The sequence below is a fragment of the Astatotilapia calliptera genome, chromosome 15 (genome assembly GCF_964374335.1).
Source record: "Astatotilapia calliptera chromosome 15, fAstCal68.1, whole genome shotgun sequence".
Lineage (NCBI taxonomy): Eukaryota > Metazoa > Chordata > Actinopteri > Cichliformes > Cichlidae > Astatotilapia > Astatotilapia calliptera.
The window spans coordinates 18,228,988-18,256,986 of record NC_137436.1 but is presented as its reverse complement, the minus strand read 5'-3'; the positions used below and the strand labels follow the sequence as shown (position 1 = coordinate 18,256,986).

General features: G+C 40.0%; 1 protein-coding gene across 2 annotated transcripts; it reads right to left on the bottom strand.

The window, feature by feature from the left end:
- Window positions 1-214: 214 nt before the first annotated feature.
- esr2a (estrogen receptor 2a) lies at window positions 215-27,999 on the bottom strand. Of its 2 annotated transcripts, none has more exons than XM_026194217.2 (9): window positions 27,797-27,999; window positions 15,614-16,277; window positions 15,152-15,345; window positions 12,143-12,259; window positions 10,562-10,870; window positions 7,324-7,462; window positions 6,685-6,818; window positions 3,815-3,998; window positions 215-3,619 (listed from the first exon to the last, which is right to left on the bottom strand). In XM_026194217.2, the coding sequence occupies exons 2-9, from the start codon at window positions 15,988-15,990 to the stop codon at window positions 3,385-3,387; spliced, it is 1,689 nt and encodes a 562-aa protein (XP_026050002.1). In that variant the 5' UTR covers window positions 15,991-16,277; window positions 27,797-27,999; the 3' UTR covers window positions 215-3,384. The 2 variants fall into 2 exon arrangements, with proteins under 2 accessions (XP_026050002.1, XP_026050004.1); XM_026194219.2 differs by having other exon boundaries at window positions 15,152-15,318; window positions 27,797-27,998.

Here is a 27,999-nt window from a genome sequence, read left to right as displayed (position 1 = left end):
TAAGAATAGAGTGGACAGAGCACAAGTGGAAGAACACAACAGTGTCTTCAACTACCAAAGCTGTAAGAAAAACCAAATGAACGAACATGGATACACAAACTAACAATCTTGTTGTGTTGTCTACTGTAGGTGTGAGCATATGTGTGTTTATGTCACAAAATGTACTTTTGTAATGAGGATGAGAAGCTGCAAACAAGGAGCCAGAGGCAGGCCATCAGCTGAGGTCAAAGTTTTATTAGAATTCATTCAAACCGCGTGCACACTTGCAAATCCTATCTAAAAGAAAACATACTTGGCAGAAGTAATACATGGCTGTTTAAAAAAAAAAACAAAAAAAAAAAACAGCATCTTAGACGGCCACTTCACTCATTTTTGTTCTATTTGCTATTTTCATCATTGGGCGCATTCTCTGCCATGTTCTTACTTCTACATCCTACATCTGAGGCCTCTGCCGGTGTTCAAGCAGTGCTGATCAGATGCTGGATTTAAAGAGGGGTCCCTGAAAAGGACCCGTTTTCATTTATCAAGCCAAGCCCACAGTACTCTGCTGCACTAACAAAACCCTCAGGGATAACATCAATGTTAATCGCAGTTAGAGATTAGGACTGGAAGTTCTGGAAAGTCTACTCGAGGGACCTTCTTTTAAAAGATTTTATTTGGTTCAGAGAACACTGTGCTACACATGACCCGCTCCATCCGAGTGGCACCGGCATCTGTTTTCTGTGACTTACACTACCCTTTGTATAGGATTCGTTTTGTTTGCCCCAAAATCACCAATCATTTTTGGCTAAAGAAAATGAATTGGTGCTTTTCTTTCTCGAGTTTGTGAATTTTATATATACTTTTTAAAAAATTTCCAAATTAAAATTTACCTACCGGTAGTTATAGTATCTCTGTTTTATCAAAAAATAATTTTGTAGTCTAGACTAAAGATAGTGTTCAAAATTAAATAGTCATTAACATTTACTTCTGCTGATCATTTGCAAGCTGGCAAAACACGGCGTTTGATAAATAACAAATAAGACAAAGGCTCCTCTTTCGTATTGTTTTACTGATTTATACATTCATCAAACATTTTCCCCAGAATTGAACAAGAAGTATCTGTGCAGTGCTTAAACAGTTTGGTGACAAAGGCTGATGAGAGTAAAAGCACAGGCTGTACAGAAAGACCAGAGTCCAGAGGGTCCAGAGGCCTCTGTTTGATGAAACTTGCAGTGATCCTGATTGTTGAAGCTGCATCATGTCACAAAGAGCAACTGTAGCAAGTTCAAAACTACAAAAATAGAAATTTTTTTGAAGTGCTACGTTGGCATAAGAGCAACAGTAAGGCATCTTTGACAATAAAGCACAGACATTGAGAGCAAGTGAAGGCACCAGCTCAACACAGCTTGATATTTTTCTTTTTCAAATAACTGTATTTAACAAAAACAAAAAAACAAAACAAAAAAAAAATCAGCATTCAGTTGAGGAATTGTTTTCATGTCTGTTTTTTAAGCTAAAGAAGAAAATCAAAGTTGCCACATTCACTGCCAATTAGCTTAAGTTCTGCTAGAAATCACCTTCTTAGCTGGAGTTCTCTCGTTAATTTTAACCCAGATGAAACAACTCTGTGAGCGATTCAACAAATACATGAGATGCTAACAAAGTAACTGCTTTGTGCAAATACTGCCTTTAATGATCATATACACTACTCAAAAAATAAATGAGGGTAACGCTCAATAATCACAATATCAGAGATAGTCAGGTAAACTTCAGGGACATCAATCTGTTCAGTCAGGAAGCAGAATCCATCATCAATCTATTTCACCTGCTTTGGTGTAAATGGCAACCCCTGCAAGAAGGGAATGGTTTTGCAGGTGGTGGCATGAGCGTTATCAACCATCTGACAGTTTGGCCAGGAACATGCTCTCGAATAGTCCAGTGGAGGTCATTTTATAGGGCTCCTCCTGTTCTTCCTCACAATAATAAGAAGACGATATCAGTTCAGCTGCTGCATTGATACCCCTTTTACTGTCCTGTCCAGCTCCCCTTGGGTAATTGCCCGTCTCCTAGTATTCATCCTCCTGGAGACACGGCAAACCTTCTTGTAACAGCGAGTATGAATGTGCCATCCTGGAGGAATTAGACTGCCTGTGCAGCAGGCGCTGCGTTGTGTCACTAGCAGTGACACAAGTGAAAAAAGTCACACCAGAGAAAGATCTGTAAGGAGGCATAAGGAGAGAGAAGTGGTCTAAGGCCACCACATGCCAAACCAGTTCATGTTGGGGGGGTTGCATCGTTGCACAGACAGCGCAACTGGTTGCACCAAAGCAAGTGGATGATGTTCACAATGGCTTATGCTTCTTAAGTGGACAGATTGATATCCCAGAAGTTTAACTATCTTTGTGTTATAAGGTGATGATATACTGCAGTCTTGATGAAATTTGAATCCCTTACACGAGGATATAAAGTATTATCTTATGTATGTGTCATAATTCCTTGGGTTGTCTAAACATGGGTACAAACAGCATTTTTATTATTATTCATGCATCTCCATCTTCAAAATAAATATAAGAATAAAAATCAATGGATTTTTGAAATTCATCGACTAAATAAATTTTCATTTGCAACTGTGGGATGGACAAAACTTAGCAGATGAAGCCGTGGCCCTGGTCTGTGGGGAAATCATAAGTGTTTTAGTGCATAGACCCAACAATAAACTGATTAAGTAATCAGCAATAATCAGTAACAACAGTCTTTTGTTGCAGCCTCGACATTAAAGTCCATGTGTATAGAAAAGCCACTTAAGCATTAAAACATCTACACACACAAAGTCGAAACACAAACTGAGATTTGTTGAAGAAAACACGCCAGTGAGCACTGTAAGTTTCACAGTATAAGATTTCTTTAACTCAGAGTTAAAGTGTGAGTTTTCTGCAGGTGCTTGTTTTTGGGAATCGGTTACACATAAGCTGCTTGTTCCAGCAAACTGTACAGGCTCTGATTAATCAGTTTAAAAAGACATACTGTCATTGGGAGGTGTGATCAAATCAGTTGTGATCTGTTTTTCTGCATGGGTTTTCATTGGTCGACTGACTGATTTAATGGTCCTGTCACATATCTGAGTACAGCTGAGTGACCAGGTTTGACAGTTTGTTCCTGTTTCGCTTTAGTCTTTTGCCAATATAGTGGAAAAGCAAAGAATCCTGAAAGCGTGATCTGTGCTCCATGCGGTTAACTTTGAAGATATTGAAAGTTCACCAGAAACTGTGCACAGCGTGTCAAAGATTCACCAGTGACAGATCAGAGAATCCAGCTCTCGTTCCTACGAAGATACTCATCATTCCCGTGAACTAGTTTTGTGCAAAGCAGTGAAAATTCTTTCGCATCGGAATTCTGATCTGACTACTGGGGTTCACCTCCAGCTCTAGCGCTACTGGGAATCCAGGTATTTGAAGGTCCGCTTGCAGAGCTGTGCAGCCGGGCAGGAGCCTCACTCTGATCTTCCTCCTGCTGAGGAGGCTGAGGAGGCAGACGAGAGCTGTGCATGATGTGGGCATCCAACATCTCCAGCAACAGGTCGTAGAGAGGCACTATGTTCTTCACTTTCATGCAGTGGAGGTGGTCCATGCCTTTGTTACTGCACATTGAAAACAAAGTTGGGCGAGAGGTTAACGTAATGACTTTTGATGGGAACAATCTGGTCAGATGAATGTGTTTCATAACACTGCAGGGCTTTGAATAAATCTGAGCTGTAAAATAAATTCATTTACAGATCTGTCTCCCTTTTTTAAAAATATCCAGGTTTTAATAGCATGATGTTGGGTCCTGTTACCTGACATGACGAATATGTGAAAGCAGCATGAGCAGGTGAGCCAGGCGGGTGTACTGCTGCTGGAAGGTGAGACCGGTTTTGCTGATGGCCAACACCAGAGCTTCTGTCACAGCGTCCAGGAGGCGCAGCAGCTTGGACCGGCTCTGCAGGTCCTCGCTGCCGTCTGAGGAACTGAGGCACATGTCTGGAAAGCAAATGGGAAGAAATACACTTTAAGTGTGTCTACACAGTAAAGACTATATTACAGATATCAATATAGGAGTTTAATGTTGGAAGCTAAAGTAAATAAAACATTTTGAAGTGCATTATCCTTTGTAAACTGTGCAAAAACATAACTGGATTTTTCATGCAGACATCTTGATTCGGTCACAGCAGGAAAAGGACAGATGACCCAGAGAACCAGCGTGTGCAACACCACTGGTAACATCAGACTGAACCAGCTAAATGGAATTTATCCACAATTTATTTAAAATGCATACAAAAGATTTAACACCCCCGAAAATAACCACTGGCCTTCCGTCAAAGGATTGTAACCAGGTGTTATAAATACAAATATTTTTCAAGTGTTTTTTTTTTTATTTACTTTGGCATAAAATACAAAGGACAGAAGCAAAAGACTTCTGGTAAGGTAACATCGACTCTTTGCTTCAACTATAAACGGATCAAAAGGTGCTTACGCATGTAGTCTGCGCCCAGAGGTGCATTATGAGCCAGGGGAAAAAAAACTGATTTGATTTTGCAGCCCTTTTCCTACTGTGAAACTTTCTGGTAGCAGAAGTCTGAAAAATCCCTGTGTTTTGTTCAACACTAAAGAAACACTTGTTGTGCTTGCAAATACAGTTTGAAAAGGGCTGACATGCTCAAACATTTAGAAACATCCTGCCAAAGCATCGAACATACAGTTTGCTCAAATATTTGTAGAGTACAGAACAGTGTCTCACAGATGGTGCCTTGTCTGTACACACTGGACTGCCCTGTCTCCGTCTTTAAGGAGTAGTTTTCATTTTGAGGGTCATTAAAATCTCGTCTAAACATTTGCTTGGTTAGAATCTCTCTGCTTTTTATCTCTGGCAGCAGAACTTTAAATCTGTTTTTGGAACATTCTGAGCTACTTTGGTTTTAGTTTTTTCCACTGCTACAAAAAGATTATTCACAAAACATCACCATGGGGTTTTCCACTGTTTGAGAGTTAGTAAGTAACACAGGGGCTCTGGTCTGGGGCTTTCATGCTATTGAATTAGCAGATGTCAAAGGGACTGGCTTTAAATTAACTAAATAAAGTAGTATGATCTTCAACTCCATGCATTTGTTGATCATTTTCTCTGTGTGTGTGTGTGTGTATTCTGAGTGTACAGTGCAAAGATCTGGATGACACACCTTAGTTTTACTGCATACAAAAAACGCGACAGTACCCACAGGTGTTTCTTAGTGGTGGGGTGGGTGGTTTAACTGGTTGCTCTCCCAAACCACTGACTAATCAAGTAAACTCCTTTTTTTCCTTTTAAACTATGCCAGACGTTGAACTTCTTAATAACAACGTAACATAATGCCTTTAATATAGTTTGCAAACACCTACTCATTCCTTTTACAAAACAAATGTTGAGCTCCAAAAGCAGCGTGCTCTTGTACGGATGCACAACTACCAACCCCCCCCCCCAAAAAAAAACAAATAAAATGAATGAGTGGACACATACATAGCATGCATTATAAGTTCATTTTAAAGGTCACAAAGTTCTTTTTAAACTATATGTGAACACTAAACATTTAAATACATTTTTCATCATTTTGTTCTTATCATGTCTCCTCCTCCATCACTGCTCTCTCTCCTCTGTCACCTAATCCTCTTCCTACTCACCTCAAGCCTCATCTCCTGAACTAAAGTCAGGGTGCTAAAACACAAAAACGTGCATAAACATGCTCTTTTATTCCCGATATTGTCACAATTACTTACAGTCAACAGATTAGACATGCATCCATCCTGACAACAAGCCAGCTAAACAACAGCAGCTGGTTAAAGGCTAACATTATCCCAGCTAACGTGAGGCTTGAGTGCCCTAAACAAATAAAAATAAATAAAAATCACACTTTCACACTGATTACATTCTCATATTGCATGAGTGTGCTTTTTGCTAAGTGTCCAAGTCCAAGAATGCTAGATAGATCCATTTCAAAGACACTTTAAGAGTACTTCTTACACAAAAACACACCATGCCTCACATTTAGTTTGTTGGGATCTGATCATCTTAAATGTATTTAGGGTGACTAGGTCCCACAAGGAATCATGTGGTTTTCTTCTATGTGACAGTAAATGCTCTTACTTGAATCTAAACCATATTCTGTAGTCTTGGCCATTTTAGTCAGCTCTGATTTAATAAAAACAAACTTTTAATAACATTTGATTTTTATATTCTGGGGCTGAAGGTGAAACAGCTCTGTAGTCGGCAAAGTCAGACAAAAGTCTGACTTCGCTTGTGGAGGCAATTAAAAAGAAAACATTAATGATCTCACCAGAGAGGCCTTGACCGTGTTCATCTTCACTTATGTACCACCTGCTACTCCAGCTACTTTAGCAGAACCTCTGAGTCCTCATAGCACAGACTGAAACTACACAGTGTTATTTGAAACTACACAGGGAACACTGTGTAGTTTCAAATAACTAGCAGTCTTCACTGCTAGTTATTTGGTTTATGGACATACTTACCATGTGTAGGCTCACAAGATTACATGCTGAGATACCAATCTAACACCCCATTGTGGGTTCATGTTCTGGAGACAAACAAACAGTCTCAGTCTCACTTACGCACATGCACATTAAGCACATGACACTGAGAGTGGACCTCATGTCCGCCCACACAAACATGCTCACTCACTGGAGTTGAGGAGGATCATGACCTTGAGGCAGACGTACTCCTCCCTGTGCAGCCTGAGCTCTCTCACCCTGGTTGTGGCAGCTATCAGCATGTCAAAGATCTCCACAAAGCCCTGGACGCAGTTTCCTTCTTCTCTAAAAAGACAAAAATGTTATTTAATTGCATCACACTCTTGATTTTTACCTCCACAAATTAGCCAGACATAACACAGATGTAACTCCCACCAAGAAGTAAAAGATGATCTGCTGTTTTAACTCTGAAGCACTTTACACAAGAGGAAGGAGAGTAACATTAGTGATGTCTCTCAGCTGGCAGAAAAGATCACCAAAAAAAACCCCAGAATAGGTGTTTTAGGTTCTTAAATGCTAAAAATGGGTTGTTGTAGCCTATTGCTAGGTGGTTGCCAGGCAACATGATGCCATCGTAATATGCGATGTAGCTAAGAACCTTTAGGAGCCAGATTTGGTTGCTCAAGCCCTGATGGTCTAGGAGGAGTTGACAGACACAGAAACAAACATACAGAGGTTTGGTGTATTATCATAAGATATTGTGTGTAAGTACACTGGGAACCACCAATAACTCTTTTTAGAAGCAAGTGCCTCTAATCAGGCGAGTGAAACAAGGTTTAGGAGGTGGTACCTGCTCAGGCTGAGGTCAGGGCAGAAGATGAGTTTTCCTGGATGGTCCACTGACCTCCACATCAGTCCAATCATCAACACCTCCAGCCAGCAGGACTCCAACAGATGGACCTGGTCTACGAGACTAAGCTCCACAAACCCTGAGAAAAGGATGTAATCATAAAGTACATAGCTGTGAGCAGATGAAGCATATCACAGAAACCTGAATAACGAGTCTAATGAGCAACTAGGCAGCAGCATGAAGAGAAACAGGAGGTAAACAACTTGGTTGGAAGCAATTTTTTCCATCTCATTGTCCGTAAATGCAAAAACAGAATGCTGACCTAAAAATATCCAAACCAAAAAATAAATAAAAAACAATAAAATAAAACCTAAAACAAGCAAAACCCCTAAAAAGACCACCTTTTTACAGGCAGTGCCATTAAGAGCAATGTGAGACTTGATACTGATTAACGAACCAACAAGGTAAAACAAAAACACGGCACCGTCTCAGCAAACAGGTTAAAAAACATAATAACAAGTACTGATTACGAGGCACCTCACAATTTACTAAGAGTTAGATAAATGAAAAAGACCCAAAAAACAGGCACCAGTGTCCCCGAGACAGGCCTTGACTGTGTCTCAGTCTGGAGTAGCCCTTGCTGAAAGGCGGTGGGTTGGGGTCGGTATCTTAGTATCCCCTCGGCTTGTTGCCTGTACACTGGAGTTTTTCCCGATGGACAAACAGTGCCAGGGCCTGCCAGGGCTGCCCTTTGTCACTAATTACCGATCCAGGAGGGGCTCAGAGTAGAGTTGCTACTCCTCCACATCAAAAGGAGCCAGCGGAGGTGTTTCAGGCATCTGACAAGGACACTTCCTGGGTTCCTCCTGGTTGAGGCGTTCCAGGCATGTCCCACCAGGAGAAAGTGGGACATGCCTGGACCTGGGATACGCTGAAGAAATTAGATCTCTCAACTGGCCTGAGAGTGCTGCATTTGTGTTCCCCCAGAAAACGCTGGAGGAGGTGGCCAGGGAGGAAGGTCAGGGCTCATCTGCTTAGGCTGCTGCCCCTGCGACCCTGCCTCAGATAAGAGGTAGAAAATGGATGGATAGATGGAGGTTCCCTCCCACTGGGTGACCACCGATGTGATCACCTAGCGAAGGAAAGTTGTCTTCTGATGGTGTGAAGTTACCGTAAGCTTTCTGTGAGCTTTGACAAGATCTGTCACTCTTTAAATTACTTTTTGCAAAACGCCAAGTAAACTAAATCGACTTGCACCGACAATCATGTCAGAATCAAAATTACACAAAGATTATTGTACTGCTACTCTCACGTTCAATATGATCATTTATGCATACATATGAACACGCATTCCCAATAAACTGCTCAGTGCCACAGACTTGTATGGCCTGTGCTGCTGACTCAGGCTACGACAACAATGAGCATTCAGACAATTCACTTTGAAATTCACGCTTGAAATTAAATTCTTTTCTTTGCTATAATGATTTATTTCACTTTTTCAGGCTTAAATTTGTTAAATTCACCACAAGCAGTCAGAATTCATTAACAAGGCTACAGAAATCCACCCTTTGTGATACATTGTCATTTCACAGCTCACTGCCAGACTCCAGTTCCATCACTGCTGCTGTGTTTTACAGGCTCAAACGCTAAATAAAGCAGACACAAATGACTGTGCCAAGCCACAAACACATCATTCGCTGTCTTGAGACAGTGAACTGCTCAGCGAGAAGAATAAAATACCTAGATCTGTTATCATTAAAGTAATTTTTACTGATGTTGTAGAAAGACTCTTTGTATAATCTCAAACCAATTGCATTTCTCAACTCAAGCAAACATGAAAACTAGACATAATAACAGCTGTTTCAGGAGCACTTTGAAATGCCCTTGTTTTATATAGAAAAGCTTTCATCTAATACAAGATTCAACTAATCAAAATGTTGTAAATGAGAACTAACGATTAATGATGGCAACTTTGTTACTGTGTGTGTTGTGCTATATACTCACCAGCTCTTTTGTCAAGTGCAAATATTGACTCTTATCAGCTTTCAAATGGAAGCAACTCAGTGCTTTTAAGAAAGTATAGAAGTCAACATGCGAGAGTTCAAACCAAAAATCAGAATGGGGAAAAAAAGGTTATGTAAGTGATTGAACATGGCATGGTTGTTGGTGCCACACTAGTCTAGTCTAAATAGTCTGAAAGAGAGAAAATACATTGTGATCTGAAAAGAAGTCAGCAGCAACTGTTAAAATCACACATGTTACAATCAAGATATGTAAAAGAGCATCTCTGAATCCACAATATGTCTCTGAAGCAGATGGACTACAGCAGCTCACTGTGTTCCACTCTTGTCAGCTAAAAACACGAGGCCAAGATTAAAGTTCACACAAGATAACGGACAAGAAAAGACTGGAAAAACTTTTCCTGGTCAAAACTTTAGATGCTAGAGCCAGAATTTGGTGTAAACAACAAGAACGTACAGATCCATGCTGCCTTCTATCAAAGGTTCAGGTTGGTGTAATGGTACAAGTTTGGGCTTCTTAGTACCAACTGAGCCCTGTTTAAATGCCACCACCTACCCAAGTCTTGTGGCTGACCATTTATATTCCTTCATAACTGAAACTATAATGTACTAACTACAACGTCATCTCATGGCTGCTTGCAGCAGGCAAACACACCATCACAAAGCTCAAACTGGTTTCTTGATCATGACGATGACCTCACTGTACTCATATGGCCTCCTCAGTCACCAGATCTTAAACCAACAGAACATCTTTGGGATTTGGTTGAATAGGAGACTCACAATCAATCACATTGATGTTGCCTAAAAATTACAAAAAGAAGTGTATATTTTCTTCATCAGTGTATACTACACTTTATTTATTCATGACATGAATTGCTCTATTGGCGAAACACTTATTTGTGTCAGCACTCTGGCTCGAACCATTAATTAAGTGGTATTGCCACATTGCTATGTAACTTTGCACATGCACAGTCGGAGAAAATCTGCTGGTAAAGTGATATTTGAACCCTATTTTTGGACCCGTTTTGTTTTATTAGATTTGAATGGGGACACTGCACATACATTTTCTTCTGATTGACCAATGAAAATGGAAGGTCTGATTCTCCACATTCATTTAGAATTTTTGTTGACCTGAATAACCTGAAGAAGATAAAAAAATTTTTTTAATTATATAAATTCATCTAATTTTTTTTTTGAAATATCACAAAAACAAACACCTGGAATCTTCTTGGCCCAGCTAATCATGTGAACCAGCTCTTTATCTGCCAGGTTGGTGAGCAACATCATGATGCTTGCTTCGGTCAGCGGCCTCTTCGCGTCCTTCATGAGGTAGATATCTGGCGGCTCCGCCTCCAATATCCGCTCAATTAGCTGCTCTGGGGTCAGTGCAGGTTTTTCGGGCTCATTTAATGAACCTTCAGCTGGTCCAGTTATGCCCTTTGGTTCAGCTGTTATGTACTGTGAGGATTGACGGGTTAGCCGCCTTGCCTGCGAATTCCTGTAGTTTCCACGCTCCTTTCGAATACCTGTGAGTAACAAGGCAAGCATTAAATTATAGCCAATTTTAACCCATGTTCCAGACTGTCCATATCTGTTAAATTTTGCTGTTGTTTTCTATATAAGATTGCAATTTTGGGGGGTTAAGAAGGGTAAAGCAAAAATGGCAAGTAGCAAGTCCATCAGTTACAGACAGAAATCACTGAACAGGCTACAAGATCTGGCACCATGTAGTTCCTACTTGGAAAAAAAATGTCGGAATAAACTGAAATCCAAATTTAGAGTATGGGAATCCTATTTACTGCAAACAGATGTTGAAAAGATTTGTTTTGTGTGGAAATGATTAATAGAGCCAGTGGTGGCTTTTAGAGCCAGATCACATTTCTCATATGTAGAAAAAAAACTAAAGTAAAAGCGCTGGAACCATATTAAAGAACAACATTTGGATTAAACTTTATTTCTATCCAGATATCCCTGCATCATTGCAGTGATACCCATAATTAAAACTTCACGTTTTAACCAAAACACTACAAGAGCAGATCAAATGCAGGAATGAAGACTTCTTTAATGAAATGTGAATTAATAGGCAAACAAATACTAAAACATTATGGAATATTAAAACATATATTGTTCTTGCTCTTGCCTATAATGAAACATAGTTCTGTCATGTTGTTGTACGATTCTACAGAAAAAATAGAAATTAACTGATCTTACAAGTAAACAAGAACATTAGAAAAATATATTCAAGCATATGTATAATATCAATACTGTATAATTAGTAATCACATCATTCAAATTTTAGATAAAATAAACCAAACATCATCAGATGACCAAGTTATTTAGGTAATAATCAGAACATCAAGTTACTGTTGGCTGGATTCAGAAAAACAAAATGCAAAAACTTCTATCAGAACTAAATGGTAAATGGCCTGCATTTGTATAGCGCTTTACTCAGTCCCTAAGGACCCCAAAGCGCTTCACACTACATTCAGTCATCCACCCATTCTCACACGCATTCACACACTGGTAATGGCAAGCTACGTTGTAGCCACAGCTGCCCTGGGGCGCACTGACAGACGCGAGGCTGCCGGACACTGGCGCCACTGGTGGCCCTCTGACCACCAGTAGGCAAACATGGGGTTAGTATCTTGCCCAAGGATATTTGGCATGCAGCCAGGAGGTAGCCTGGGATCGAACCACCGACCTTCTGATTAGTGGCTGACCTGCTCTGCCACCTGAGCTACAGCCACCCAGCCATATTTCAGAAATATGAAACAATGTATACATATAATCATACTAACCACATTTGGTCATGCCAACTTCATAGCATTTGCGAAGGCGACATGCCTGGCAGCTCTTGCGGCGGTTCTTGTCAATAGTGCACTGATTGGTTGCCGGGCAGATATAGTCATTGTGTCCTAAAACAAAAAGACACAAAGAGACAGACATTGAGGCAAAAATAAAAAGTTGGATAGAAAAAATGAAAAATGAGTTGTATGAAGAAAAATACAATGCAAAGTTGCATCCCTGCACAACAGACAGGCAGACTGAGAATTTCCAGCTTGTGCAGCTTCCAGCAAAAATCATTGATGACAAGCAGTCCTTTGTGGTCAGTTCAAGTCCTCTCTCCGTACCCTGGCCATTTTGCTCAAAGACTTAATTTGCATAGGCAGACATATTGTTTGAACAGTGGTATTTTCAGAAAAATGTCAACTGTGATCCAAAATTACCATCTAAATTCAGTTTAGCATGATATACGCATACTGGTTTGCCTTAATGTATAGCAATGGTTAAATGGTCTAGTTTTGAATATATTTGTTCAAAAGCTTAAAGTGTTGTGTAATACAAGATTATGTCATAACACCTGTAAAATAAAGCTTAAATTGACAACATACAAGTTTTAGCTTCAAATTATCATTATGAAATAAATTTTGATTATAATGGGAAGTTAATGACTTGACACCACAGAATGTGGATTTGTTCCAGGCAAGCCTCTGACTAGGCAATCTGTCAGGCAGCGAGTATAAAAAGCTCTGGGAAACTGGACGTTTAAGTGCACAAAGTTTTCCCTGATAAGCATCAGTAGAATCCTCCAGGTGACAACCAGAAAAGCTTCGTACTGAAGTGATAATAGCTCCAGCGTGTCTCCCCCAAATAGAGATGGGAGCAATTATACCATGTAGGACACAGCTATGAGCCAAAGAAGGCTGTTTGGGGAAATGATGTTTTGGATGGGTAGATAAAACCATCACAAAACACATGAAAGTCAGGGAAACTGCTCTTTGTCCAGCTGTTTTGTGGCCTGTGTGAGAACAGTGTGGATGTCACAAATTTGTACTTAAACGTGGAATATTATCAACTTTATTAAGCATGGGAATAAAAGAGCAGAACTAGTACTAATATAATAGATATAAAGATGGGAATTATAGTGACCACTATCCACAAAACATCCACTAACTGAGCCACGAGGTCCAGCAGGGATGAGTCAAAGCCATCAGACAAAGGTCAGCAGGAGGACATCAGATCATTTACGCGTGTGGAGCTCTGCGCAGACTTGCTAATACTGCACAGAAAGTGCGCTGTAGTGACTCAGTGTCAGCGTTACCAACTATTAAAACAGGAGCATCCAAAATCCACCAAGATCTAGGGTGTAAGGTTATATCCTAGAGGACTTATTAGTTTATTCTTTACTAATAAGTCAGCAAGGCATAAACATAACATTTGGATGGGTACGCGCAAAGGTGTTACGTCGACATTAATATGAAACTGGTGAAGAAAAGCGCAGAAAAGCACAAAAAAGACACTTAGATAAAGTACAAAATAAAACAGAAGTGGTGTGAAACACCAACCAACAAGAGCAAAGTTGCACATCTTTAGATTTGAGAGAAGCAATCAGGACTTTGCAACAGTGACACAGTTTTAAGTAGTGCATGAACATCTGCTCTACCAATCAATCTGCAGTAATATTTACACCTCTGATGACGTCTCACAAGTGTTAGCTTTATTTTCATACCAAGATTGTTTACACAGACTTTGTAATTGCAGAGAAATACTCCATTTATTTTGGTCATTTCATTTTCAAGCAGAAAGCCCCTGGGGGCCTAACAGGTTAAAAGTTAATTCCCAATAAAACCAACTGTAAGTTGTTTAATAACATTGCTGTCTGAATTATTGTTAAAGTCATGAATTATCACCTTTAAAGTGTTTGTGCTAATAACACCATGTACGAGACAGGCATGGAGAGCAGCACTGACTGGGAGAGGCTTTAAACAGATGACATACTCAGTTCAACTTTCAGAATGCACAAGCATCTACTTAAAATCTATTTATTTAATTTATCATCTGTGATATTATTAGGTACGGAGCCCCGCAGGGGACATGGGAGAAAAAAAAATTAGGGAGAAAAAAAAATAAAATTAAGACGGACTTTTGCGAGATCTCGCAAAACAAACTCGGGATCTCGCAAAAGTATTGCGAGATCTCGCAAAAGTTTTAGCCGCATTCTTCGGAGGCCGCCAGCTCGAAGCCGACCGGGAGGTCGAGGCACGATGTGCCGGGAAAGCGGTGTTCCTCCCGGCTGTAGTAGGTCTCGACCTCCCGTTAGCTTCGAGCTAGTGGGTGTCAGATCTCCAAAAACGTCGGAGCACTTTTGCAAATATGTGATGTCTTGTAAACCGAGCAGGTATCTGACGTTTACACAACTACATTCACGCCTCAAAATATCTTAAAAGTGTATTTTGTGACCCAGAAAGAGTAATATTACAACTAAGTAGCTGCCGCTATTGTTCGAATTCAACTTTTGCGAGATCCCGAGTTTGTTTTGCGAGATCTCGCAAAAGTTTTGCGAGATCCCGAGTTTGTTTTGCGAGATCTCGCAAAAGTTTTGCGAGATCCCGAGTTTGTTTTGCGAGATCTCGCAAAAGTTTTGCGAGATCCCGAGTTTGTTTTGCGAGATCTCGCAAAAGTCCGTCTTAATTTTTTTTTTTCTCCCTAATTTTTTTTTCTCCCATGTCCCCTGCGGGGCTCCGTAATTAGGTACAATTAGAATGTAATATTCATCTCCCTTAAATAAACAGGCATCCAACTGAGAAAATTAGCTTTTCAACTTTGCGACTCATTTTATTTCTCTATCTGATAAGAAAACCATTCGGTCAGATTTTTATTTGTTGTGAATGAAATACAGTTTCAAGCACTTTTAAGCACCACATTTGAAATTCAAGCACTTTTCAAACCTTGAAAAGTGTATTAAAATTCAAGTATTTTCAAAGATTTCAAGCAATTGTTCGAACCATATGTATGTTTTGTCTCACCTTGGATGCTCCTCTTGAAGAAGGCCTTACACCCCTCACACGACCAGACTCCATAGTGGTAGCCTGAAGCATAGTCATGACACACAGCACAGTAGTGGAGGTCTGCCTTGCCACCTGAAGACGCCATGCTCTCCTCGCTCTCCTGGGAGCGCCTCCTCACACTCTTGCTAACAGACAGTTTTGAGTCATGATTTCTTCCCAAGACAAAAACATGTAGATTAAGTATGCAAAACAGTTGATTAAAAGTAATACACAGTAATAAATCACTGAATCAGTAATGTGATTACAGATGATTATTTTTAGCTTGCTGTAGCTTTAGTTGAAAAAGAAAAAACTGGAGAAAAAGGTTACTAAAAACAGCTGTTCAATAAATAACAGGTTAAGTACTAATTGAATAATCATTAGCTGGCCAACTACTGATTAAAGAGCACAGCGTAGTCAAGGTGTTGCGCCCAGTCCTACCTGGTTGTTATAACACTGTCCCACGGAGTCTGGGCTGACTGGCCTTGCTGGGATCGACCCTGGGGGCAGTGCAGCGTAATGGGCGTCCCCACACGGCTGTAAAATAAAGAGGCGCTCAGAGACTGATGGACAGAGGAGCATTCAGAAATGCTCGGACCACCGTAGCTGAAGATAGTTGGACTGTAAAAAGGTATGGTGGTGAAGTCATGGCCGAGGTCGGTATATGGTGAGCGGATACAGATGGGCTGGCTTGTTTCATGGGACAGACCAGGAGAAGAGGAGCCGAGGATCGGGGAGAGAATGCAGCTACCAGCTCGGCTGGAGTCGATCTCCTCGAGCTGCAGCAGCTTCTCAGGCGAGGAGGCAGCGGCCATCATGACACCAAACGCTTCTAATATCACTTGAATTACTACATTACCGGCAACTGGAAAGAGTCGCCAAAAAACAACAGAGCTAAGAGAGCTACCTCAGAGCTCACATGGTCAAAGCTGAGAAATGGATTTTACTTTGCTTTCTGCTCGGCATAACTGAATATCCTCGTGAAACAGTCCAGAAGATGGAGGTTTACAGGAGAGGAGTGTAAGACCGGGTAGGAGGGATGTTCACTATTCCTTCTCAGTCCTGCCATGGGTTTTTCATCAGTAAAAGCAGCAGAACTTTCCACCTGGACAAGAAAGAAGAAGGGACAGGTTGATATATTGAAATACACGGCATGACCTGCGATTGTAGATGAAATAAATATATTTCATTTACAATCTCTTCTTTTAAACTTTGGTAAAACTTCATACTTAGCTCCCCTGATAATATCTGAGTACAATCAGTTTACAGAAAAAAAGGAAAAAAGTAGAATCAAAAAGAACGAAAAAAGTGGGAGCAGTAGTCCCAGCTAAGCCTACCACTCCCACTCCACAAAGAGAAGCTACAGGGTGTATAGATTTCTCCAAACACTGCACATACTAGGCTTATACGTGGCATGCACATAGGAGGAATTCTAGTGAAATTCCTGAATCACTGGAACTGGTGCAAAATTGAACCCTTCTAACTGTCTGAGCCCCTCGCCCCATCTCTAGGAGTGAGCCCACACACTCTTCAGCGGAAGCTTACTTTTGCACAGTGTAGTGGTTTATAGGGCTGTGCGATATGACCAAAATCTCATATCCCGATATAAGAATTCTATCGTCCGATAACGATATAAATCACAAAAATGTAACATTGTCTGTAAATTCTGTGAATCTCAGGCAGCTCGACTTGCGTGAAGTGTTTCCAGCTGCGCGTCCTTTACCCGGAGTCGAGTGTTTTAACCGATGCATGAAACTATACATTTATAGACACAAGTTGTAAAGGCCGCCGTTTTCTTTGTATTTATTACACGGCGTGCTGCGGGGAAAGCCTGTTCTAACGTTTGAGTCTAAGGTTTATTTTTTACTTCTCATCTGTAAATAATCTGCTCTTTCACGTGATTCAGTTTATTTTGAAAAGTCTCAACAGGATAGCTTTATTGTGAAAGGTGTATGTGGAACATAAACAAGCCACACACGAAGGTGTTATCGTCGCTGTTACTAACGACAACGCATAAAAACAGGCGCTTGTCCGTCAGTAGTGTGGTTATATTACATATAAGAGAAAGGAAGAACTTTAAGAAATTAATATAGCCACTACAGTGACCATCAGAACGATGAAAAAATATAAAAATGTCAGCTCTAACGATCAGTAGACGCTACAATTTCACTTGCTTCTTCAAAACACCTGCAGTATCTACCAAAAATGGTGAGAGGAAAAAGAAATTGTGATTTATGATGCCCTGTGGACAGAAACACCTGAAAGATCAATAAATGCAGTGCGAGTGCACAGTAACGCACCACAGTGCAGCCCAAGGACACGTTGGTTTACTCTTACCACATCTGATGAATCAAATCCAGCAGTTAATCGTTCCTGAATGGCAGGAGTCTGTCTTCAGTCGCTGGTACACAGTGTCTCTACCTTTGTGGCATAAAGCCCACACCTGTAAGTCATTACTTATCCAAGAAAAACGCCTGAATTAATCTCAGTAAATATCAGAGAAGAGTAACAAACTCGATAACCCGTAGGAGTAGTTGGAGGCTTCTGCTACAAGTAAAATGAGCACTGCTAAAGAAACGGCAGTAAATGGACTCAGAGCTTCAACTGTCATAAGTGCCAATTAATTATTTGGGACAGTTTGAAAGAAACCAAGGTGAATTCTCCTTTTTATAACATGAAATTCAACCATGCCTGCAAATGCTGTTCTTACAGCTGTGAAAACATAATGAAAAATGAAGGCAGGGAAACACAAAATAATATTTTCATCAGTGACCTCAAGGATTTATTACGAAGCATGAGAGTTATGACCTCTACTGTGGAAGTTTTGCAAACAAACTTTTCCGATGATGCCCTAAAGACATGTAGACACATTACAGGCCACTGAAGGATGAACAATTTACATGAAAAACACCCAGCAGTTGAGAGATTCATCCAATTTTGGTTTGATTTGTTAAAATTATTTTCAAGATAATCTATTATTTTGATGACTATAAACAAGTGGGAAAACATCTAAAGACGGGTTATGTACCTAGTTATGTGGTACAAAAAACATAAAATCCTCACATTTATAAAGCTCAAACCTGGATTTCTGATTTTAAAAACTCACTAAAAGAAAGGATCGTAAAAACTGTTTCCAGTTTCTGTTGATTAATTGAATAATCATCAGCATTAGAAATTTTTACTGTGGAAAAGTTCTCGGTTTCAGACAATAATGCACAGAGTAGTGTGTTATTCTCTTGTGAAACAGTTGTGCTCAAAATTTAAAGCTTTCAGCGTGCGATAAATTGGAGTCCTGCGGTGTTTGAGCTGTTGTTCACTCAGTTCTTCCTGCCTCATTTTTTTATGTGAATGTGCAACTATTTTTTCTCTTTTGACCTAAATAGCAGGTAAAATTCACACAGTACATAACTTTACTGAGTGGATAAAATTATTTTATTTCAAAGTCAAAGTCCGAAGATGTTTTATGAGGTATGGAAGAAGCCGACTGGGGATGGCTCTGGTTTGCTCTGATATGGTTTAGCACCTGTTTAATGGTTCATCTGAATTTTTTATTTTCTTGTTTGAAAAGCCAACATTTGTTATAAATACAGGGGTCTTTTAGCCTTTAGGTACATAACACTTCAAATCCTGCCCCCCCCCACACACACACCCTGGACCCCCACCGATTCGCATACTGCCAGAACAGGAGCACAGAGGATGCAGTCTCCATCGCACTGCACTCTGTCCTCTCACACCAGGACAACAACAACAACAACACCATGGTGATTGGCCTCATCAACGACAACGATGAGGTACAGGGAGGAGGTGGATCGTCTGGCTGAGTGGTGCGACAGAAACAACCTGCTGCTTAATACCGAGAAGACCAAGGAGCTCATCGTGGACTACAGGAGGAATGCTGACCCACATCCACCCATCCACATTAAGGGGACGGCTGTGGAGCGTGTGAGCAGCTTCAAGTTCCTGGGAGTTCACATCTCCGAGGATCTCATCTGGACGACCAACTGCTCCAAGCTGGTCAAGAAGGCTCACCAGTGCCTCTTCTTCTTGAGGACTCTGAGGAAGAACCACCTGTCCTCAGACATCGTGGTGAACTTCTATCGCTGCACCATCGAGAGCATCCTGACCAACTGTATAACAGTCTGGTACGGGAACTGCTCTGCCTCGGACCGGAAGGCGTTGCAGAGGGTTGTGAAAACTGCCCAACGCATCTACAGGAAGCGGTGTCTGAAAAGGGCTGGGAAAATCCCAGTCACCCATCACATGGACTCTTCACCCTCCTGCCCTCTGGGAGGCGCTACAGGAGCCTCCGGACTAAAACCACCAGGTACTGGAACAGCTTCTTCCCCACAGCTGTCAGACTCCTGAACTCTGCCTCCTGACATCTGACTCACATTAAACACATGGACTGGACATACACACACCCACACCCACAACCACCTACACACACACACACACACAAAATGGACAACTGTACCCTCATACACACAATAATAACAACATGGACTGAACCACCACTCACAACCACTAACACTTTATATAGCCTCTGTAGAAATTATCCACATATCTCACTTATCTTAACTGCACTACTTTATAGTTCTGTGTAAATAATCATTCTGTACAATACAATAAATTTTAATTCAACAACTGTTTATAACCTGCATATCTCATATTTCTGTATAGTTTTTTATATTTATATCCTGTTCATAGTCTGTACATACTTATAGTTATAGCATATTCATAACATACTTCATACCGTGTACATTATAACATACTAGAGCAGGGCGATATGACCAAAAATATTTATCACGATATACATTTAAAAATTTGCGATATCGATATAATTGACACTAGACAAAATACTTTACAACTCCACAACTTTATTTGTGCAAAAAAACCAGCAATGTATTTTCACTTAAACAAGCAGCTGTTTTTTATGTGCATTAAAGTTATATAAAAATGTAACAGTGCAAATGCAAATTCCTTGCTGATAGTTTAACCAAAAGGCATTTCCAGTGGAAACTGGCCGACATATCCTCAGCATAACCATGTATAACATCCACAAAACTTAAAAAGAGGTTATACACACACAACACGGTAATATTATGTTGAAGCACAGTACGTATCACTCCGCGAGGCTCCTGCCTACGATAGCCGTAATGCTCTGACAATCCATCAAGCGGTGCGGGTTCATAGCTTAGCAAAGTCGTACTAAAACATTTGACAGATTTTCGAGCGCCGTGTACGACATAAAATCGTTTCGAGGTCAGTAAACACAACCAGAATTCATACATAAGGCACACAGGATTATAAGGGGCACTGTCGATTTTCAGAAAAATCAAAGGATTGATTTTAAGTGTGCCGTATTTTCCAAAAAAACACGGTAATAACGACGGCCCGCTAGCATGCGCTACCAAAAATAGTGCTTTGTTGTGTATCTGACGGATGATATAGCCCAGCCCTATAATCAGAATCAGAATCGTGTTTATTGGCCAAGTATATGTGCAGACACATACAGGGAATTTGGTTCCGGTAGATGGTGGCTCTCAAGCACAGCAATGTAAATCACACACACACACACACACACACACACACCACACACTCCTCTGCTGGGTCTTTTTGAGGATGGAGTTGATGTTGGTCTCCCACTTCAGGTCCTGGGAGATGGTTGTACCCAGGAACTTGAAGGTCTTCACAGTTGACACAGGGCTGTCTGATATGGTGAGGGGGAGCAGAGTTGAGGGATGTCTCCTGAAGTCCACTGTCATCTCTACAGACTTAAGAGTGTTCAGCTCCAGATTGTGCTGACTGCACCAGAGTACCAGCCGCTCAACTTCCTGCCGGTATGCAGACTCATCACCATCTTGAATGAGGCCAATGACAGTGGTGTCATCTGCAAACTTTAGGAGTTTGACAGCCGAGTTCTTGGAGGTGCAGTCGTTAGTGTAGAGGGAGAACAGTAGTGGTGAGAGGACTATAACATACCATAATAGACCTATTTCTGTAATATACTCACATATCTATATTATTGCTAATATATATTGTAATATATCTATATCGTGGCTAAAGCACTTCTGGATAGATGCAAACTGCATTTCGTTGCCTTGTACCTGTGACATGTGCAATGACAATAAAGTTGAATTCTATTCTATTCTATTTTTTAAAACAGGAAGATTACTTAATAGGACTAGATTTTGCAATCCCAAGTGATTCAGCTCAGTACTTGCTCCGAGTGGATTTTGAGGCATCTGTTCAGTTGGCTCCAAACAAACAGATAAATTACAATGTATGATGAATAGAGCAAAGACCAAAAGCGAAACTAAACAACAAAAACAGACAAAAGATAAAATCATGTTGCTCAAATAAATGCTAAACTTTTTCCTTCTGCAGAGAACGTGTAAACAAGCAACTGTTTAACAGAACATATCAGTATATTTGTTGTTCCCACAGCTTGTTTTCGCTGCCCTTGAGTGTCCAAAAAACATCAGTTACTGCAACGGATTCGAAGGTGAATTTGCCTTAAAACCAATTTGCATTTTCATAAATACTAAATTAGGGCTGCTCAATTAATCGAATTTTAATCACGATTACGATCTGGGCTTTCAACGATCATTAAAAATGACTGAGCCGATTATTAGCCCCTCCCTCATTTATCCGCGACACCTTAAAGGCCGGTCCTGAAAATATTGTCGGGCATAAACCAGTCCGTGGTGCAAAAAAGGTTGGAGACCGCTGATTAAGAGGACCCGAGGGAAGCTCGGAAAGCTAAGCAGAAGTTATTTGGAGAGGAGAGTGACTGCCGTTGGTTGAAAAGAGAGGTAAAAAAAAACTTCAGTGGTGTTGCACACTATTTTATATTATTTTTTTAAAGTCATTGTTAACCCTTTAAAGCCGTCAGAGCAGCACGCTCCGTTTTGTGTAACTATTTTTAAATCCCTGTAGAACCTGGACCATGTAAGCTAGCGCAATAATTTGTTTTGCATATGAAACCGGAGGAGTTGTACTTACATCTGATGCCATCAGCTTGTCCTAGGTCCTTCCACATATAGCTTTGCAAAAATTGCATAAAAAGCGCTTGCAGGAACAAAACAGCAAAACACAAAACCAGAAACACGCTTTGCCGATCCGATCAGCTGTTCGTAACACTTCCCACAGTGAAACAGAGGTCAGCGCGAACTATCGCATGCCCGCCATTTCCTGGCCGAAACCGGAAGTGACGTCATTTTTGCGGAAATGTAGTTTTTTTTACTTGTAGGCCTTAAAAGCCTATACTGGTCATGTTTGACTTTTCTGAATAGTTTCTGGGATGCTTAGAACTCAAATTGCACTGCTGGAAATATTTTATTTTGATGCACCTGCTGTTTTCTTTGCAAATTTGCATCATAGGATTGTTTTTTCGTTTTTCCTGCAGTATATAAAAATTGCTGTATCGCCAAAATAAAACTATGAAGATACTCAAAATAAATTTCCTGTTGTTGTAAACTATTTTTTGCAACTTTTTTGTATTTAAGGTTTTGAGGGATAAACCTCTTAAATTTCTCCAAGTAGAAATATATGTAAAAAAACCAAAAACGATTTTCAATTTTTTTGTAGTTTATTGCACTTTTTTGCAATTAATGTAGTTACTATGGACTTAATGCATACATATTATTAAAATATGGGCTATAACAGTTGTATAGCAACTTGAAATGCTCCCACAAATGGCACTACAACATGTAAAAAAATAATATAAGCTCTGGCGGACTTGGTTCTATAGTAGGTCTTAAAGGGTTAAATAAATATCGTCAAATAATCGAGATCTCAATTTCAGTGAAAATAATCGTGCTTATCATTTTTGCCATAATCGAGCAGCCCTATACTAAATGCAAAAATGTGCCACATGTACTTTGAGTATATTTGGAGATTTTTACAATAACTAAGGCAAACACTTGCTCCCAAATTAGCCTCGACACACAACGAACTGAATGGTTTTTTATAAACATATCTGGTTTGATAAATGATCCACTCCTTAGCTGATGACAGATAATTGATTCTTCTATGGGTTTATAATCCTTTCCTTTCCTGAATGACTGAAAATCAAAGCCTATGAGCCAATTTCTGAGGTTTAAATGCACTGGTTGCCAGCTCATCGGTTTCTCCTTAATACTTGGGGAATGATATATGATTAAAAGTAGATCAATGGATCACAAAAACCTATAAATCAATAAAGAGTCGGCATCTGATTACCTGTAATTTGAGGAATGTGTGCTGGTGAAAGCATTAAAGAAGAACAGAGCAGGAGAAGGAGGACTAGTTGCCAGCTCATCGGTTTCTCCTTAATACTTGGGGAATGATATATGATTAAAAGTAGATCAATGGATCACAAAAACCTATAAATCAATAACGAGTCGGCATCTGATTACCTGTAATTTGAGGAATGTGTGCTGGTGAAAGCATTAAAGAAGAACAGAGCAGGAGAAGGAGGACTAGTTGTCTTCTTCAACTAGTCTCACAGTGATTCTTGTGACCTTGTGTCTGTAGATGGTGAATGTTCCTCCCAAAACAGATGAGTCACATTAAAAGAGATTGCGGCAAGGTTTTTCTTCTTTAATTACCAATCCTGGCTAAAAGCAGATGTGGAAGAGTTTTTGTTTCCTTTGAAGCTTTGACCTTGCCTTCAGACTTCCTCACTGTTACACTCTCTAGAAGTTGGCAACTTATTGTGGGAGAAAAGCTCCCTGCACATCTTGCTGCCCCTACTATCGGCTCACATGGTTATAAGGCTTTAAATTTCAAGTCAAGCAGTTGGGAAATCTTACTAAAGGATTCTTATTACCATTTCTGCATCTCCAGCTAATTCTGTTACAAAGTGACAGTGACGCCAGGACAAAAACCTGTTGCATCGTGAAAACAAAGGGTTTCAAATTTTAAAGATCTTTGTTGAATGATGAAGCAGATTTATGGCCATCTCTAAAACCTCACTTTCATGTCTTTGTGGGTTTAAAAACCAATTTGATGGGGTGCTGTTTGCTTTAGTCCTCTAAATGTCAGAGAAAAGCACTTGTGTCCAACTGAAGCAAGTATTTATTAAGCAATGGATGTTGTTTTAATCTAAAGGCATCTTAACCAAATAATTCCACAGCACCCATAGTGAGTGACCGAGGAAGCGGTTACCGCTGCACTACTAATCTTGACTAGTTTGGAACTTATTCTACTTCTTTTCTCTATTTTTACAACAAAAACAATTAAAGTGTGAATGCTGGCCCTCTTGGTCAGGTCTCTCTTTCGCCTTGATAAATAAAAGATTAATTTAAAGAATATAAATATTTTTCATTTGCAGTGCATTAGGAGAGCTAAGGATATCTCACCAAAAATGATGTCGTGTGGTGGATTATACAGACAGAAACCTCAGAGACTATGCATCATGTGGAAAAGAAAGCATACCTTCTTTCAAGCCCAAATCATCTCCCATCCAATACCATACTTGAGATTGGTACGAGGATTTTCTGGTTACATGCCGTGTTTCGTTTTCTCCAACCGTGGTGCAGCGAATTATAGCCAAACATCTCCACTTTCTCTACAAGTATTGTGGTTTGTTCAGATGCAACTTAGCAAACCTAAGTTGTGCTGTTATTCAGAAAGGTAAGAGGCTTTTTCCTGTCAATATTTACTGGCAGGCCATACCTGTTCAATCTTTTCATCGTGTTCAGTCATGAATTTTGACATTTAGCATGCTATCTGACATCTAGAGTAACCCTTTCCAGATTGATGGGCAGCAACAGTTGTTTCTTCAGGCTCATGGCTGTTGTCTTTCCTGTTTGGCGTTGTTCTAATGCACACCTGAAAAATCCAGACCAGCAAACTGCCAAAAGTTTTGCTTTTATAGGAGGTGCTTACGCCTGCCCTGCTTGTTGATCAGGTAATCCCGGGCATTTGAATCAAGTGCATCTGGCTGCTACTTACTACTTGTATTCTGGCTTAATTTTTGTATCATAAAAAAAAGACACTGTGTAGTATGTCATGTGTTGTTGTACAGCTGAGACGGATTTATCCGTCTTTTGCTGAGGACGAGATTATTTTTATTATATTCTTGCACATAAAACGTTACAGTTACACACAGAAGGTGTACTTTTTCCCCACATGACTCAAGATTACATAGTTATAAATCCTCATAGAAATACACGTGCGTTAAAAAAGTCAAATCAATCTAAACTAGCAACAACACTATCTGTTCCCAATTATTTGTCAGAATAAACAAAATCTCAAGGCCGTGTCGTTCCCTTATCCTAAAACCTTACAGCCTCCCTAAAAAATCAGGAAAAAATGGCCTTTGCAAAAACAGTCCTGCCTTACTGCACACGGCAAATACGTGGGGATGTTGGTGTAGGATAGTGCCAGAGAACGTGCAAAATATTTCACTGAAATGCACCAGGGAAGTGTTCTGTCTCAGACGATATGCAAATACCTTTCAGAAGAAAATTAAACACTTCAGTCGGCAACAATTAGAATGCATAATTTGAGGCTTCTTTGCACCACTTGCTCAGTTAAACATTAATTAACTCAATTACTTAGTCTCACTGTACACTTTAAATTGATCCAGAATGCAATACATTTGAATCTTCCAGGCTTATTTGTACAACATAATCAGCAATTATTCAAGATGGATTTAATAGATACAAAGGGAGACTTCTGAATTTAGTGTAAGCCAAGACAAAAGCAGTACTAACTTCACCTGCCTGACAATTCCAGATAGATCAACAACAAAAAAGTAGAAATATACCTGAAGATCTGTTCCAATAGAAGTAATAAGTGATACATTTCCTGAGTGGCTGTAGTTATTTCCTTCAACTAATTTGAAGGAACTGCACTGTAATAGTCGGTATTAGCTGTATTGTTATTTCCTATTGGCATTTTAGGGTCCGTAATGAAATGGAAATAGGAAATACTAATCTGTTCTCTAATTATTAGGCATTAAGACAATTGTATGAGCAGATAATAGCATTACTGACTGAAATAAGCATTTCCACAAATAAGACGTCATCTACCTGTGTTAGTGGTCAGTACTTCTCTGTTTATGCTGATTTGTTTTCCTGGCACAAAACGTTAATATTCAAGGGAAAAATAGACAGGAAAAAAAGGTATTGTTCTGCTTCAGTTATCTATCAAATTGCTGTTTTAAACATCAGTATTCCACCCAGGAATTCACAACTGATGCATCCTTAATTTTAACTAACGCTTCCCTCATGCTAAACAGCAAAAACAGTCACATTTGTTTGTATAGCTCTATTCAGACACAAGGAACATGGAGTACCTCAGAGACATTTAAATCATGGCTACAGGTGATACAGGATGCACAATCAATCATGACAGAAACAGAATAACAACAATTAGAATCGAAGGACAAACAAGACTAGAGTTGTTCCTGTGATCACAGATCTCTACTTATATAAATCTGGCATGTTAATCCCTGCCGTAGAAGTGATCATCATTGCAAATAAGTGTTGTTTCTTCAAAAAAAAGTCTCACAAAGTGTGAGAGGAGAGCTCTGATCACCTCCCCTGAACAACTTCTGTAACTCAAAAAGTCGATAATAAAACACCACTTCTCTCTAGGTCGAGTCAGTGCACACTGGCCTCATGTTAATTTAATTGCTAATATTTAATAGTCTACATCTTGAGACAAGTCAAGGCCACAACTAATGACTGCACTTATTATCATATTATCTGAAATTGTGTGCTGAAGTAAAATTTCCTCATTTTCCTCACCCAGGCTGGAGTCAAAGTAAAGCTATTCAGCTGTCAAAATTAAAAGAGGGATAAAAGCTTGTTATATTTGCCAGACCAAAGCTAAAATAAATGAATTTTAAAAAAGCTTAAGGGAAGAAAAATGACACCAAATCATCTGTAAAAATAAGATCACACAATCTTAAGCTTCACTTCTTACCTGCTGTGCCATGGACCAGATAAGTATAACTGACCTATTAGCACCAGAGCTAACTGTTTAAATAGACGACCCTGGAAATAACTACATGTCTTGTATGATATGCACAAAGGAAAGGAAATTCTTCCTGTGAGCTTGATCCTAGCAGAGCAGACAGCTGGCCGATAGCAGCCTCTTGTTTACACAATGATAAGTGCTTTTTGAAGTGGCCTTGTGTTCACATTAGACTTGTTGAAATGGAAAACACTGATTCTCCACAAAAGTGCACGCAAAATACAGAAACGAGAGACCCTACAGCCCTAATGATCCAAGAATACACTGGAGGCTAACAGACCTTAAACGATAAAGGAACTAGTAAGATAGTTTGCGTATTAATAGCCTCCTTGCAGTTAAATCATATCCATACGACCTTAAACTTTTAAAGAAGCTTTTCAAAGATCGATTACATCCAGTTAAGATCTATGAATGGTTATTTTTAAAATACACTGGTCAGCTAAAGTCCTTAAAAGCCTATGTAGTGATTTCTTGCTGGAGTTTATTCTGACCACCTGTTATCTATGTTATCTGTATTTTATGCGCTTTCTACTACAGGTGCGGGCCTTGTTGCATTGATATTTGACCCCGCAACAATAAATCTGAGGGACAGCGGGGAGTCTGTGAGCGTCCTCTGCTTCAAAACGTATGTAAACGCGTGAAAAATAGTATTACCTGTTCCTTCAGAAACACCAATGGCAGGGGAAAGTTTTCAGGCCGACCCCACCGAGTCCCCTCGTGGCGTCATGCGTGGGTAAAAGTGTAAAGTCAAGTATTAAATAGGGCTGTCACGAACCGCTTAAAGTCCAAGCTCCGAGTTCACAGACAGCCCTGTTGCGCTGATATGAACCGCGGCTTTCAGCTCAGAGGCTAACGAC

Bases quoted from the DNA above. Each gene is read 5' to 3' on its own strand.
- esr2a (XM_026194217.2), bottom strand. From the start codon at position 15,990: ATGATGGCCGCTGCCTCCTCGCCTGAGAAGCTGCTGCAGCTCGAGGAG. The intron at 10,871-12,142 runs GTTAGTATGATT...TGTTACTCACAG, and splicing joins AGTTGGCATGACCAAATGTG to GTATTCGAAAGGAGCGTGGA. The intron at 3,999-6,684 runs GTGAGTGAGCAT...TTTGCTTTCCAG, and splicing joins CATGATCCTCCTCAACTCCA to ACATGTGCCTCAGTTCCTCA.